The sequence below is a fragment of the Passer domesticus genome, chromosome 6 (genome assembly GCF_036417665.1).
Source record: "Passer domesticus isolate bPasDom1 chromosome 6, bPasDom1.hap1, whole genome shotgun sequence".
Taxonomy (NCBI): Eukaryota; Metazoa; Chordata; class Aves; order Passeriformes; family Passeridae; genus Passer; species Passer domesticus.
This window is the reverse complement of record NC_087479.1, coordinates 6,489,991-6,505,840: the sequence shown is the minus strand read 5'-3', so window position 1 is coordinate 6,505,840 and position 15,850 is coordinate 6,489,991. Positions and strand designations below refer to the sequence as shown.

At 42.4% G+C, this 15,850-nt stretch overlaps 1 protein-coding gene across 5 annotated transcripts in view; it reads left to right on the top strand.

Annotated features, from left to right (window-relative positions):
* KIAA0586 (KIAA0586 ortholog) overlaps positions 1-15,850 on the top strand; it is an 81,550-nt gene that overhangs the window by 57,170 nt on the left and 8,530 nt on the right. For 4 of the 5 annotated variants that reach the window (XM_064422999.1, XM_064422997.1, XM_064422998.1 and 1 more), the window contains one exon: positions 10,996-11,359. The exons of the other annotated variant lie outside the window; for it this stretch is intronic. In XM_064422999.1, coding sequence (XP_064279069.1) covers positions 10,996-11,141 — 146 coding nt within the window. In that variant the 3' untranslated portion in view covers positions 11,142-11,359. Of the gene's footprint in view, positions 1-10,995; positions 11,360-15,850 lie in introns of those variants that run through there. 5 annotated transcript variants of the gene reach the window in all.

Sequence of the window (15,850 nt, the reverse complement as noted above, 5' to 3'; positions counted from 1 at the left end):
TAAGACTTCCTTTGCCATTGTGCTTTTCCTGCTGGCACACGCTGGGTGTCATCATGTCACGTCAGGATTCTGCTGAGTAATTGAGCCTGTGCCATTGTCAGGTGTGTGGAGGGTTTGCAAAAGCCACTTTCCTGAGGAGCTTTGTGTAATTGCTGTTCCTATAACAGCAATTCCTGAATTCAGGTGTGTGCTCTCTAATGATGCACACAGCCAGGTGTCTGTGCCCTTCACCTTAGAGGACTTTTCCAGTCTCAGTGGTTGGAGATTCCAAGTTGTGTCCATCACCAGGCAGAGCCCACACTCTGCTCCCACAGACACAGACTGGATTTCCATGCATGCTCCTCTGCAGTGCAGATCTCCCTGTATTTTAGCCAGGGATATTTAAACCCAGAGACCTGATAAATGATCTTCCCTCAGATGCCAGCAAGCTCTGTTAATCCTGCTCATGGCCTGTTGGTTTCTCTGGGTCTGGGTTGAAGGCACTCGAGATGGTAGTTTCATGTTTGGATTCAGGTGTTTATTATTTCTTATCGGTAAAACAGTCTCACAACCATGAGTTCTGCAGCTTTCCATTAGAAGGCACAAAATGCCAACAATCTCTTGTTACAGGTCTTTTAAGACTAAACTATCCAATTAAGAACTGACACCTGGATTATTTTCCCTTTTAACCCAATAACTGATCCCACAGAGCTGCAATGCAGACTTTTCTGCCCAATTACAAAATGCCACCCAAACCCAGGAAGAAGAAGGAAGAGGAAGCATGAAGAAGAAACCCAGGACAACACCCTGTGCCCTCCATCTTGCTTCCATCCACAACACACTAAAAATCCCAAAACCTCAATTTCTCACTAAGTGATACACCTGCACTACTCTCTGTAATCTATTTCACACTTTGTGGATTCCAGTCTATCTTGAAGTCTAGGAAACTTTCTCCATGAATGAGGGTCAAAGTCAGTGTTCTCCTGGGGTTCAGGGCACCCCAAAGCAGACAGAGAAATATTCCCAATGCCCTGGGTTTCCACAATGGTCCAAAGCACCGAGGGATGATCTGGATGCTCACCAGGTTTGGCACCAACAGCTTGAGTTGGGAGGAGCTGCAGAGCTTCCTGAAGGAAATTGATGCAGCCAGCATCCCAAATTTCAATTTGTGTGCATGTGGCTGCAGCTTCAGGGCAAAAAGCACCTGCCCAAATGAAAACCTGATGGAAAAGGGTCTGTTCAAGGCCCTGCTTGACAGCAGCTCCAAGGGTTGTGCAGAGCAGCTCCTGACAAGAGTTGTTGGTGTTTCTGGTGCTGCTGGGAGCTGTTCACTGGCAGAGAATCCTTTGAAAGGCACAGTGCTGGTGGGAGCTGCCTGCAGTCCTCCCTGTGTTTTGTACCACTTAGCACAGATGGAGGGGGATGATACTAAAATCACTGATGTGTCTAAGAGAGAGTAGAGAAGGTGGTGCACTGTGCTTAATGTGCAGTGTAAATGTAGAGCAATACATTTCTCCAGCTCATTTATTCTGCTGCTTTACAGCTCAGATTCACCCAAGTATTGCAAAGAAATTTTAGTTTTACTCTTTCCCCTGTAACAGGCCAAGGTGGGGGTTTTTTTGTATCTTTTTTGCCTTTTTTTTGTTTTGTTTTGTTTTGGGGTTTTTGTTGTTGTTGTTGTTGTTTATGGGTTTTTTTGGGTTTTATTTTGTTTTGGTTTTGTTTTGGTTTGGTTTTGTTTATTATAAGGAGGAATGCTTATCTCTATTGCACAAAACTTAATCATTTTAGATTTTAACAAACTTTAAAATAGCACAAGATAAAATCATATATTTACTCCCAGACCTTTCCAAGTTTCTGGTCCCAGGCATTAGATTGTGAAGGCAGAGTTACTTGTCATCACACTGAGTGCTCATTTCAAGAGCAGATCAAAACAGGGTCTGGACACTGACAGGACCAGAGGAAATGTCTCAAGTTGCAGCAAGGGAGGTTCAGATTGGATATTAAGAAAAATTTCTGCACTGAAAGGGTGGTCAGACATTGGAGCAGGCTGCCCAGGGGAAGGTTGGAATCACCATCCCTGAAAATGTTGAAAAAATGTGTTGGATGTGGTACTTGGGAACATGGTTTAGGGGTGAACATGGTGGGTTAATGGTTGGTCTTGATGATATTAGAAATGTTTTCTAACCTAAATGATTTTGTGCTTCTATAACAGTGAGCTCCCAGATCTTCCAGTAAAGACATTTAATGTTTTCCTTGTCTGAACATGTGCTTGCTTATTCAGTCCTCTTTCTGAGCTAACAGAAAAGTTTTTTGCCTCTCTAAGCTTCCTAGAAATGCTTATTCCTACCCATTTTCAAATGTTATTGATGCCTACAAATGGTAAGACCTGTAGTGGCCACGCTCTGCAGCTAAACAAAAGGCTGGAAAATATGTATTTTTATAAGTTTACTTGTCCATGTACTAGAAATGTGCATGGAGATGTTCTGGAATTTATTAGACTGACCATTGGAAAATGCAAACTCTGTAGGGCTGGCTTTTGTTCTGTCTTGTTTTGTTTTGTTCCTGGGGAAAATGTTCATAATTTTCTTTTGAAAAGGTGTAATTACAAAAATTTTGGGTAATTGTGCTGTAGGTACAAGCATTTTTAATATGCCAGATCATGGTAATGGTAGAGTGCAGTAAAGGGAGTCTTGGCAAACTGTTTCCAGATGGGGAATCCCATGACTTTGTTAGTGAAAATCATCAAAACAAATCACAGGATCATGTGAGTATTTGAGTATTCAGAGTAGAGAAATAAAGCCATTTTGCTTGTGGTCATCTAGAAAAACACTTATTTGAAGTTCTTTATACTGAGTATACCTTATTTAATTTTTTGTTATAATAATGAAATTAAGTGACTGCATTATATGTGAGGAGTGACTTGCAATGAGAAAATTCTGCCCTGCAGCACTGCCCTTCAGGCAGAAAGCTTTCTTTTTACTTTCTGATACCCATTCCCTGACTTTCAGTCAAATCTGGGTGCAGATTGCAGCCATGGGATAAAACCTCTTTTTCAGGGAGAGCTCATCGAGGTCTCTCACTGAACTTTTTAGTGGTAGAAGTAGTTTGTGACTTCTTACAGTGGTTTACTTGTCCTTTGAGATTCCTCAGGATTTTTCTGGATATTTGGTATCTGGGGATCTGGCAGGGCTGGACAGTTTGGAATTGTCCAATTCCATCCCCCTGTCATGGGCAGGGACAGCTTCCACCATCCCCCCAAGATCCAACCTGGCTTTGGGCACTTCAAAGGATGGAGCTTCCACAGCCTCACAGGGACTCCCCAGAGCTAATTTTAGCTGGGAACTGGGAGGATGTTAATTTTCAGATCTTAATTGATGGTGAAACATCACTTGACTTTGGTCGCTCAACTTTAATTATTAATGTAAAAATATTTTAAAATTGTTTTTCAATAAAAGGAGGCCACGTAACTTCTAAGAATTAAAAAGATGCTTTGATTTTTATTTCTTTTCCTTGCCACTCCCCAAGAAGGCTGTGAATGCTGTTAAGTCTGGCACTGTGGCTCAATGCAGATAAGCTGGAGGCAGTATTGCTGCAATTAATATCATTAAGATATGAGGTCTCAGTGGAGCCAGTCCTACTGCTGGGTTTGCCCTGACTGACTCTGCATCCTAAGGGAATTCAGCAGAACTTTATCTTAGAATTAAGTGTGAATTCCCACGATTGATCCCCAAGCTCCTTTTTCTTTTTTTTAGCTTCTTTATTTTGTTTCAGATACAGACATTAAAATGTCTTTCAGAGCCCCAAACATGAAGGTGTGAATAACAGAGCCAAATATATTATAGAAATATGCTTTTTAAATTACCTTCCTGTCCACTTGCTGGTTAGATGTTGCATAAAATTAGAAAAAAAATGGTATGTAGGTGATATTTTGTTTTACTGAGTAAGTAAAATATTAATTACACCATTAGATCTGCAGATTTTTAATTATCACTTGTCAGATTCTCCAGATTCCACCAGTTGTTTACCTAGGTTATCTCGTGTGGGTTTAGGGATTACTCCTCCCCTGGCCCTTGCACATTATACACCTTTTCCTGGTGGTTTTTCAAAGACTCTGGACCAGTAAGGAGCCAACTCCTTCTCCTTTTTTTATTTTGAAACAAAAGCTGCAGTTCAGTATTTGCCACAGAGCCTCATCTGAGTTTTCCTCAGGAAAATGGTTGCAGCCTAGAGAGAGCAGTGCTTAAATGTTAAACTATTTGTTCTGAGCCAATTGCACATCCAAAAATCAGAGCCATCTGTATGGAAAAATCAAATTCACTTCTTCTTAGTATTAATAATTATTGTAGTTATTTGGAAAGATCATTACACGTGTTTTGGAAGGGATTTGGTGGGAAACAGCAGCAAGAGATGTGGCCAGGGAGTGAATTTGTTAAGCAGTGAGAGGTTCTACAGAGCAAAAGATGCCAGATCTAAAGGAGCAGAGTAGATTTTAGGCCCAAAAGGAAATATTTATTTAGTAAACTCTGCAATCTCATTTCTAGATGTTTTTGGAGCTGCTTTCTGTCTGCCCTTCCCTGCTGGTCTCTGTGTTAGGATTTTGAAAAATCTGGTTCTAGTTTATTTAATGTATTTCTAGTTTTTGTTCTGTTTAGTGTTGCTGTTGGTGGGAATATAGAGTGTTTTGGAAAAACCACTGAACCTTGAACTCCAACTTGTGAGGAGGAGAAAACCATTTTCAAATAATCTGCTTTGAAATATTTGTTAGCTGCTGAGCCTGGCTCCACCCTCCTTTACTGGCTGGGGAATCTGCATTTATTTTCTTTTTGGAAATATTTACAGCTGGGCTATACATTGGGGTTACACAAACAAACAGCAAAAGCACAGTGTGTGTATACACGTGTTTATTTTCTGTGTGCTCGTGTGCAGGGTTTTTGTAAGTACATGACACCAAGGGGAAGGTGGAATTTGCCAAGTTTAGGTCAGAACTTGAACTGAACTCATATTATATAGTTTTCTGTCTCCACTGGTGTCTGTGGCCCACTTATGGAAGTTTATGAGTTGGCTGCAGCCTTTGAGAATGAAACCATGTTTTTTCAGCTCCAGCAGTAGACTCGTGCTTTTAAATCCAGACATTTTTGGCTCAAGTCCCCCAGATGTCTGTCCATTTCTGTAAAACAGCTCAAGTGTTTTAATTGTAAATGTACCCTTTTCATGTAACTCAGCCCTAGAAATTTGGCCTTGTTTTGCCTGGAATCTTTTCTGTTTGTCATGAAGCAGCTAAGCTGGGGCAGTCTGGGCTGGGGTTAAAAAAGAGAGCTGCAGCATTTGCAGGACATCTTGTTCTTGTTTCTGTCCCAGTGGAAGGCAGAGCTCTCACCTGCTGCCAGGTAAATGTTTGGCAAAGCATTCACACAACAACAAGAGTCCCTGCCTTAAAAAGCACATTTTGGCAGAGCTGAGAAAGGCCAACTTCTCCACAATAACCTAAAAAAGCCCACGGATTCAAGGTGACAAGAACAAGGAAAGTTCTGGAGGAGGAGCTCTCATTGCTGATAAATGAAGAATAATTTGCCCAAAAATTTGAATTATTTGAGTACCTGTTGATGGTCCTGCTTATTCCTGAAAAGATTGTATTCATTTAGTTCTATGAACTGCCCACTTTCAACTTTATAAGCCATTGAATCCAGAAACATTCAATAAGCCAGTATGCACAATACAGCTAAATATCATTATAATTAGTAGCATGATTGACATTGCAGTGTAATTTCTTTTTTCAGCTCAGCCTTCAGAATTAGTTACATCAAAATATGTATGTGTTAGCTCAGCAAGCCTGGAATAATTTTAGTTTTGCCAAAAATGCCACTGTTGGGTTGTTGTGCTTGGTAACTCACCTGTATTACCACATATGAAAGTGAGTGAATTTCAGTGTGGTACCACACAAACCCATGGGGACATGGCCAGGACACATTTTGGTCCAAAATGGACCTCACAGGATTGCTTGCAGGTAAAAGGAGCAGAGAGGAGAGGCTGAGAGGAGAAAAGAGAGGAACAGATAAGAGAGGAGGATTGAGGTGCTGATAAGAGAGGCTGAGGGCTGGGCATGTTCAGCCTGGAGAAAACTCCAGGGAGACCTTAAAGGTTCAGCCAGTGTCTAAAGGGGCTCCAGGAGAGCTGGAGAGGGACTTTGGACAAGGGGTGGAGTGACAGGACAGGGGACAATGGCTTCAAACTGACAGAGGGCAGGGTTAGGTGAGATCTTAGAAAAAATTCTTCCCTGTGAGGGTGGTGAGGCCCTGGCACAGGGTGCCCAGAGAAGCTGTGGCTGCCCCATCCATGCAAATGTTCCAGAACAGGCTGAATGGAGCTTGGAGCAACCTGGCATAGTGGAAGGTTCCCTGCCCATGGCAGGGGGTGGAACTGGGTGGTCTTGAAGGTCCCTTCCAACCCAAACCATTCTGTGGCTCTGTAAAATGTTCCTACTGCCAGTGGTTCTGTTACCTTTGAGACTGTAGACATTCCTTCTACTTTGCTTTAGCCATTAGTGTAAAGAATTTCTGACAACTCTCTTTCCCTTCTGATGGTCTTTGTAACTGTATGCCAGATGTAAACCTTTTTATGTAGGGAAAAAGCAAAATGGGGGAACGACAGAAAGAAAAAAAGGCCCCTTCAATGAAGATTTTAAGATGCTGAGTTAGATCTGCAGGTGCTGTGCTATCCCAGTGCTCAGAGCACTTGAGCTAATGCCATCTGGAGGAAGTTATTTGTTGGGACAGGACAGTGTTTGAAACTTTGAAGTCAGGAATAAACAAAGAAAAAGCAGCTGGAATCTGGCAGAAGAAGAAACAAGCCATTCCTATCAGCCCCTGCTATTAAAGGAATGAGAGCACTGCATTGGAGTTGTTTTTACAATCCTGGGAGTTTATTCTTGCTCTTGAAGGGAGCTGCTTCAGTTGGGGAATAGAGGGAGGATTGTTTTGAAATTTTAGGAAGTAATAGGTAAGTAATTACAGTAATTATGGTTCTGGTTTTATACTGAAAAATATCCTGGGTCCTTATCCTTCAAACCCTCCCTATTTATTGTCTTGATGGGGAGAGATGATTTACAAGAGCATGGACTGACAGGGCAAGGGGGAATGGCTTCAAAATTCAAGAGAGTAGGTTTATATTAGATATTGGAAAAAAATTCTGGATTGTGAGGGTGGGGGGACACTGGCACAGGGTGCCCAGAGCAGCTGTGGCTGCTCCATCCCTGGCAGTGTTCCAGGCCAGGCTGGACATTGAGGCTTGGAGGAACCTGGGGTAGTGGAAGGTGTCCCTGCCCTTGGCAGGGGTTGGAACTGGGTGATCTTTAAGGTCCCTTCCAACTCAAACCATTTTGTAATTCCATGATTACAGTTTCACTTACAAGATATGGCTCTCTTTCATCCCCAGATAGATTTAAAATAGTTTTATTTCATATATGGACACCCAGTCAGAGGAGTTAAAGCACATGGTTTTCATTTGGCTTAAAAGTCAGACTTGTTTAGTCTTTTTATTTTGCCAAATAGAAAAATTCAAAAAGAAAGATTTTAAACACTTTTCTTTGTTCTTACTGTTACTATATGGTGTGAGTAACCAAACCTCCCTTCAGTGTGGTTAATTCCTTTTTCCTTTGGCACACATTCATGACACCCTTTGTAGATGGCATATTCTGAGTGTGACAGTACCTCTTAGAGAAAAACTCCCTTCACAGGTCACTGGATGGTTGACACACCATTAATTTTTATGCTTCTGTTAAACAAAGGTCTGGAAATTAAGGACTGTACATGAATTTGTTAGAGAGTGCCAAGAACAGGAAAAATCTCTGATCTGAAATGTGACCTTTTCCATCAGCAGGTCACCAAGATGTTTTCAGTCACTGATGAGTTTCTACCAGCCAAGGACTCTCTTACTAAGAGTGTCAGTTTTCACAGTTCATAGGAATTTATTCTATTAGATGGTCACCATGAATTTGGAAAACTGGAGGTCACCTAAGGTCACATGCTCCATTTATTGGATTTTAACAAGAAAAATTTTTATAAATACACCTAACTACATGATTACGAAATGGTAGTGAATACTCCCAGAGCCTCTAAAAAAGGGGAGGAAAGCCATGAAGATTACCTGCCTGCTTGCCCTTTTTTCCTTTGTAAAGGAAAAAAAAATCGTTTCCATTTTTATGGTGTATCAAAAGATTTTAACCATTCTGGTAAGGAACTCAGTGTTGAAGAGGAAACCATCTTAATACTTGTTATGAGCTGCTCTCTGGTGAGGGCAAAACATAAAATGGAATATCACATTATTAAAGAAGGAGCAGACCAGGGGCTATACAAGCATTTAAACCAGTCTGCCTCTATTTGTGTCTTTATTCCCAAACCCCTCCCTGGATGTGTATATAAAGTGTTTTATGCACTGGGTGTGCACGAGGTTACACTCAGCAAAAGGTAATAATGATAAAACACATGTGAGGGTAACTTGGTAGTTGTATTTTTGGGGCCAGTGCAGAGTTTCAGGGCTAGCTGCTTTCTATCCTGGGAAGTTACAGTCATGGAGCAGAATCTCCCATTTAGCTGAAATATGATATCCACAGTTTTTTCACAGTTAAAATGCTGAAAATCCACGTTCTGTACTTTCTGTGTGAATTTAACAAAGTCAGAGACTTCAGATTTGTGCCTTTAAAAAAGGGCAGTGTTGACTTTGGGTATTTTTAAGTTAAAGATATTTTTATAGCTCAGGGACTGGTAAATTTTCTGTTGAGCAAGTAGATGGAATTACTATTTTTATTTTTTTTCTGTCTTTTAGCACTTTATAAGTATTGTAAAATTGGTCTGTAGTATATCTGTAAAATATATTAGAGTATGTGTTAGAGGAATGCAGACTAATATGATACTTTCTTTTAGCACTCCCAGAATCAAAGACTTGAGAGGTTCCGACAGAGCCTTGGGATAAGGGAATATTACTTTCTTTTTTCCTTTCATTTTTTCTTTTTTCCTTTTTTTCTCCTTTTTTTAACAAACCTGAAAACAGCTGTTGAAACAATGACATCATGGAATGTGACATGACTGTGGAAATTATTAAGAAAGTCAAGCTTTGAAAGCATCAAACTACATCTAGTGTTGGAGAGGGGTTTAGTAGAGGGTGATTTGCCAGGTTTCCTTGGGCATTGCACAGTCACATCCTCACTGTGTCATGTCCATGTTTGACCAAACAAACCCTTGGCTTTTCTTCTCAGCAGCCTTTTTGTATCACACAAACACACCTGCAGACTGGAATCCCAAAATCCCAGAATGGTTTGGGTTGGAAGGGACTTTAAAGCTCGTCTCATTCCAACCCCCTGCCATGGCAGGGACACCTTCCACCATCCCAGGCTGCTCCAAGACCCATCCAGGCTGGCCTGGAGCACTTCCAGGGATCCAGGGGCAGCCACAGGTTCTCTGTGCAACCTGTGTCAGGTCCTCACCACCCCCATCACCTCACCACCCTTCTCCCCAATATCCCATCTAACTCTGCTCTTTGTTAGTTTAAAGCCATCCCCCCTTGTTCCATCACTCCATGTCCTTGTGGAAAATCCCTTTCCAGCTCTCTTCCACTTAGCTACTGGAAGGCTGCTCTAAGATCTCCCCAAATCTTTTTCCTCTCCAGGTGATGTGCTGATTCCCCGAGGACACAAAAAAATGTTCTTGTGCTCCTGCTGCCTTCCTGAACAGCAAGAGGCTGTGCTGGCACAGGTCACTGCCTGTCCTGCCTTTACTGTCTTGGGCCTCACTCCTGTTTGATTTCCGAGGCTGCTGGCTGCTGTTCTAGCAGGAAAATCACCCATGGAATTTTATTTTAGCAGTGGGGTTTTGTTTTAATTAGCCATTCGAAGCGTGCTTTGCTGCCAGTCAGATGAATGCAGATGACTGCTTCAGTGACATAGTAGATAATTAACTGGGCTGAAAGAAAGCCTGACTTTTTTGTTTTATTGGGAAAATAGTGTTTTAATTACCTAGTCTATCACAGAGGAAGGGAGAATTGTTACAGCTTATTGGAATAAGAACAAGCTCTAAGACTTTGCTGTTGTACATGGGCTCAGATAGCTCAGATATGTTTGTTTTGCTTGTAGCTGCTGCACTTAAATGCCCCCAGGACAACTGAAATCTCAAAATGTTTTCTGTAGTTGAGTGCCAGTGCCATTTCTCCTGAGTTCCTTCATTCTTTGTCTATATCCTGATCCATGACTTCCTCTCCTTGCTCCATTAATTGATTCATCTGGTCTCCTTCCTTTGGCTAAATGCATTAATTTTTGCCCATTACCTTTTTATGGATCCCATTCCAATGCTGTGGAAAACACCAGAAACACCAGTACCTGTATTTGAAATTATTCTGGGCCTGCTGAAGATTATAGATCTTTGTGTGTGTGGTGTTAGCTGTATGTAAATACAACCCAGTCCATATATAGAACTCAAGTCCTTCCAGTACTTAAAGGGCATCCAAAAACCTGGAAAGAGACTTTATACAAGGGCAGGGACTGACAGACCAAGGGGAATGGCTTGAAACTAACAGAGAGTAAGGTTAAATTGGAGATCAGGAAGAGATTCTTCCCTGTGAGAGTAGTGAGGCCTTGGCACAGAGAAACTGGGGTTGCACCATCCCTGGAAGTGTTCCAGGCCAGCCTGGATGGGGTTTGGAGCACCCTGGGATGGTGGAAGGTTCCCTGCCATGGCAGGGGCTGGGAATGAGATGGTCTTGAAGGTCCCTTCCAACCCAAGCCCTTCTGTGATTCTGTATGTGCACAGAAATTCATCCCTTTGTTGCCTGGTAAGGAGGGTTCTGCTGGCTCGAGCAGCACCCTCTGAAGTGCCTCAGATCTGTGGGCAGCAGGGGTTTCTGTACCTGCATTTCCATGGAAAATGGAAAAATGGAGATGATTTCAGCAGAGTTCAGCCATTTGTCACAGACAGCAAATAATGACTTCAGTTTTCCTTTTTACCTTTTCTTTCTTTTTTTTTTTAGGAGAGGATGCTGCCCCTCATCTGAATCCACATCTTTCTGCAGCAGGGCTGTCAGTGCAGCTGCCTGGCAGGAGCACAGATAATGAAACACAGAGTCTGAGCAGTGCACGTGGAGATTCAGATTCTTCAGGGACAGACACATTTTAAAGCTTAGGGCTGTTTATGGCAGTCTCTGTCTGAAGATGTTGTCACTGGTACGTTTGTCTGTCTAGTGTGATAGTCTGGCTGTTCCATCAAAATAACAGTCTTTCAGTACTGTTTATTTTCTACTATTTTTTCTTACAATTTTGTTATTATTTTAAATTATTCTGTCTGTGAATATATCAATTATTTTTGAGCAAATAAAATTCAGTTTTTTTCCAGAATTGTCATGAATTGAAGTCAATAAAGACCTTTTAAATATTTATTATTATAGGAGAATGGGGAAGTGGTTGGTATTAAAATCCACTGCAGAAGTGTGTCTCACTTATGGAAAACCTCTTGGCTCAATATCACATCGGTATTGTCAAAATGTTGAGCCAAGGGGAAATGCATTTGGAGCCAAAGTCTGCAAGAGAAATTTCTCTTTCTGGGTATCATCAGAGGTTGTTCATCCTTAGAAGACCACTATGAACAAATCAGGAATTCAAAACTGTGTGTGAAAAAGACCTCTAGAATTTGTATTGTTATTATGAAGAATTAATTTTTTTAGACTTACAAGAATTTCTCAGCATTTCATGTTTGTTTCCTTAAAGATTTTTTCCCCATCTTGAAGCATACGAATGAGAGACTGTGTAAGTAAGGCTATTTCTTTACACTTTTAATGTAATTTTTTTTCCTTTCTCATGAGACAGAATTAATTCCTGCAGTCTCAGCCCTTCAGAATCCTGACAATCTCAGCTGGGAATGCCACAGTAATGGTTAACAGCAAGAGTGTATGGACACAGTGCCACTCTCCCAGAGACTGCTCCACCTTTGTGGGGCCTCTGTCAGGACAAGGTGGTTGATCCAGCAGGAAGGTGGGACCACGTGTCCCAAACAGCATCCCAGCAAAATGAAAAACAGGAATTCAGATATGTTCCAGTAGAAAAACTGGGAAAGAAGCTGATTCCTAAGCAAGGCAAGCAAAGCTTTTGCTCTGTTCCCTTATGAGAGGCATTTAGTTGTTGCAGATACTCATAACTGTGAGCAGTTCCCATTACTCTTATTTTCTGAAGCCTGCACTGATTTCATCTCTTCTTAACAGAGAAATATTACAAGTTCCTTTTGGCTTTATGTTGATCTCATTGACCACAAGGTTCAGTTAATTTGCTGTAGCATCTGCAAGGGTAAATGGAAAAAGAGAGAGAGCTTCAGCCTCCGAGGTCAGTGATATCCCCAGGACTCAGCTTTCAAGGGTGTCCCTTAAGCACCTTGCAGAGTTGTGCCTGTCTGTTGTGACAGACACATAAAATGCAGATTTGGGTGGGGGTGAAAGAGTGTCAGGCTTTGTGCAAAATGCAACAGCACTTTAAAAAAAATGGAATAGCACAAATGAGAATTACAGAACCGTGGAATGATGTAGGTTGGAAGAACCTGAAAGAGTATCCAGTTCCAACCCCCTGCCATGGGCAGGGACACCTTCCACTATCCCAGGATGCTCCAAGACCCATCCAGCCTGGCTTTGGACACTTCCAGGGATCCAGGGGAAGCCACAGCTTCTCTGGGCACCCTTTGCCAGGGCCTCACCACCCTCACAATCCAGAATTTCTTCCTAAGATCCAGTCTATGGGATGGCATCTCTGGGAGCTGGCTTCCAGCACGTGATGCCACAACCCCTGGCACCAGCAGGGAGCTGCTCCTCAAAGTCCTGGTGCTGTGATGAGGATCTGCACAGTTCTGCTCATTGCTGCTCTGTGGAACTGCACTTTAAATCCCACTATTGACCCAATCAATGCTTTCTATAAACAACAACTTCTCTGGGGAGAGTGGAGACATTCTTCTACTCTGCAGTAAAAGTTGCTACGACAAGTGATTGCACTAAAACAAGTGAGAGGTTAAGGAAATGCAGTGGGGAGGGCAAGAGCTTCTGAAACTTAAAGCTTTCCTGCAAGAGCAATCCTTCCTGGAGCTGTGTTCCAAGGGCTCTGTCAGGCTCCTGCAGGGCTCAGGGTGCTGATGTATAATTCAGGTCCCCTTTGTTGCAGTGTAAAGAGCAGTTGAGCTGTTCCTGTGCCCAGGGCTGCATGGCTGGGTCAGGACTGTGCTTTGCTAAACAAAGTGCACTAACTGAATTGAGAACATGCAGAGAGCTGACAGATGAGGGATGGGGATGGGATGGGAGGCAGCAGATGGGTACACAGGCAAGGAGACTGTTTAGGAAGGGATGAGGCAGCCCAACCAGTGGGAGAGGCCATCAGCTCATAATCCCAGGAAAATTACTGCTTGGGGTTTTATTGTCTGTAATACTGAGCATCTCACATTTTGTTCCAATTATCTTCTCTTGCAATTAATCAAAGGTGTTGTCATTGTCCTTGACAGAATTGTGGAAAAATTTTGAGGAAAATATGTCAGGAAATGCCCAGTGAATACCACTTTCAGTCAGTTTTTAAAATTCCCCACAGGGCTGTGTTCTCTCCCAGCTTGTCGTGACTGACTGATCTTTTTGGAAGCTTCTGGGTTCCTGGCATTGAGCTTCAAAGATGTGCTGCTGGTGGGGATTACACTATGGATGGCAGTGGGATCTGCTAATCCTTCATCCCCACTGCAACCTCTGCTGTTCCTATTCAAAGAGCATTTTGGAGAGGTGAAAAAAGTGCAAACTCTTGGCTTTTCCTTCCTCCAGGCTTCCCCAAAACAATGTGTCCTGCCACATAAACATAAGGGAACCTTTGTAAATCTGACACTCCATGCATGGATCATATTACAATTCTTTATATTCCTAGGAAAAGCCAGGGGGAGAAGGGAGGGCTGCTTTAGTTTTTATCTGAGTCTCCATTTTGACTTTGAAATGGAAAAAAAAATCCCTAAATGTATCTTCTAGAAATTTGTCTATTTCTTACTTTTGGACTCAGTCTTGTATTTCAGGTTCCTGTAAGTAGTTTTCCGGAGTTGGAAATGGTAAGCACATGTTCTGTGAGCACAGCCAAGCCTTGATAAGGAATTTTTCTGTCTGCATCTCCAAGTTCCATTTTGTTTCTACAGCTTTTATGATTGAAAATGCACATTTCTCATGGGCACTCATGGAACTGAAACAGCGTGATTTGCAAGCTTGCTAAATGGATTTCTTCCAAGCCAGTCATTGGGGTATGTCATCAAAGCTTAACAGCATCAAATAGAATTCCATCCAGGAAAAGTATTAAAAACCCACCTCTATACAGCTCTATTTTTCAGTTAAATCTCAGCAGCAGAGAGGTGAGGGGGTAGGAAGGGTGTTATTGGATTTCAGGGTTGTAGCGTGGAAACCAAACCCCTGGCTTTACTTTTGGTTTGATTGGATTCCTGGTGAAGTTTGCTCGTGTCTTAAATTGGGAAAGCTCTGGAATGAGGCTGTTTGTTCATGGATTGGACTGGCAGTGCTAGGAAAGCACGAAGCTGAAATGTCAGAAGCTTTTATATTTGCAGAGAATCTTTTTCTGACTTTGATGAGGAAAATCTGGCATTTTGGAAGTGAGGTGCTCGAGAATCCATGGCTTTTTTTCCCCCTTTTCTCCCCTTCCTGAAGATAAAAGAGAGCAGCTCTGTAGTGAGTGGTAGGAATGAGATTCCTGGCACTGGGGGAGATCCCAGCTCCCAGTCCAGCCCTGGCTCTGGGGCAGGACTGCAGCTGGTGTCACCCTTCCCTGCTCAGCTTATCTGGGTTTTCAATATCAGAGGCAGAAAATTTCATGAGCACACTTCCATCTTATCTGAACTGTGGGAAACTGGATAAAAGTGAGGATTTTGTTCCTCCTGTTCATGGCTCGGAGATGGAAGTTGTCAAAATTAGCTGCTAAAAACATGAGCTGGCCTTCCCAGGTGCTTTCTGAATTGCTGCAGGATAACATTTCTGTCCTGATGGAGGAAAGATGTGTGTGCCAACCCCCTCCCAGTGGATTAAGCACTCAGATGTGTAAAATGACACGTGCAAAAATTCTGTTGGATTCCAGTCTGAAATGCAGCCACAGAAGAGCTGGAACCCTGCAACTCTTTAACAGCTCACTGTGAACACTTGGCACGAGCACTGGGGGCAGGATTGCATCCTATGGGATTGTTACAACATGGGAAATCCATCCTTCCCAGAGGTGTCCCAGTGGTGTTTTGTGTGTGGAACTGAAAGCTTCTGTATAAGCACTGAGATATTTGCCTGCCTGGCAGGATTGTTCCTATGGAGATCTCTTTTTTATTCCCCTTTTTCTGCTGCACTCCTGATTTAGATGCATATCTTTCATAAGTTACCTCAAAATATTCATTATTTTGATTGTGTGTTGATGCCTCCCCCAACCCTCCAAGACTTGGATGAGATTTTGGTTTTTTGCTCTTGTGAATGTGGCCGGATCCCTTATCCAAATCTCAATGTTGTGGCATCCTTGAGCCAGGTCAGGGAGCTGTAACAAAAGGTTTTTTCCAGAAATCCCAAATAAAATTATGGAAATCTCAGTGTGGTGGTGTGGCCAGCTGAGCAGAGGCCAGAATAAGGCCTGGGCTTTGTTCCTGCAATGGCAATAACACAAACCCACAGTCCTGCATCCATGTCTGCAGCTTTTGTTGTATTTTGGGTAGAAGGGGAAGCCTGGTTTTGTAGTTTGGTCTCATTCTCTGCCTTGAGAGGTGAGTGCAGAAAGGGGATTCTTATAGTTCAGGGGTTATTTTGTTCTTTATACATTACTTCATATTTAGATTAAAATAGAGAGGGAAAA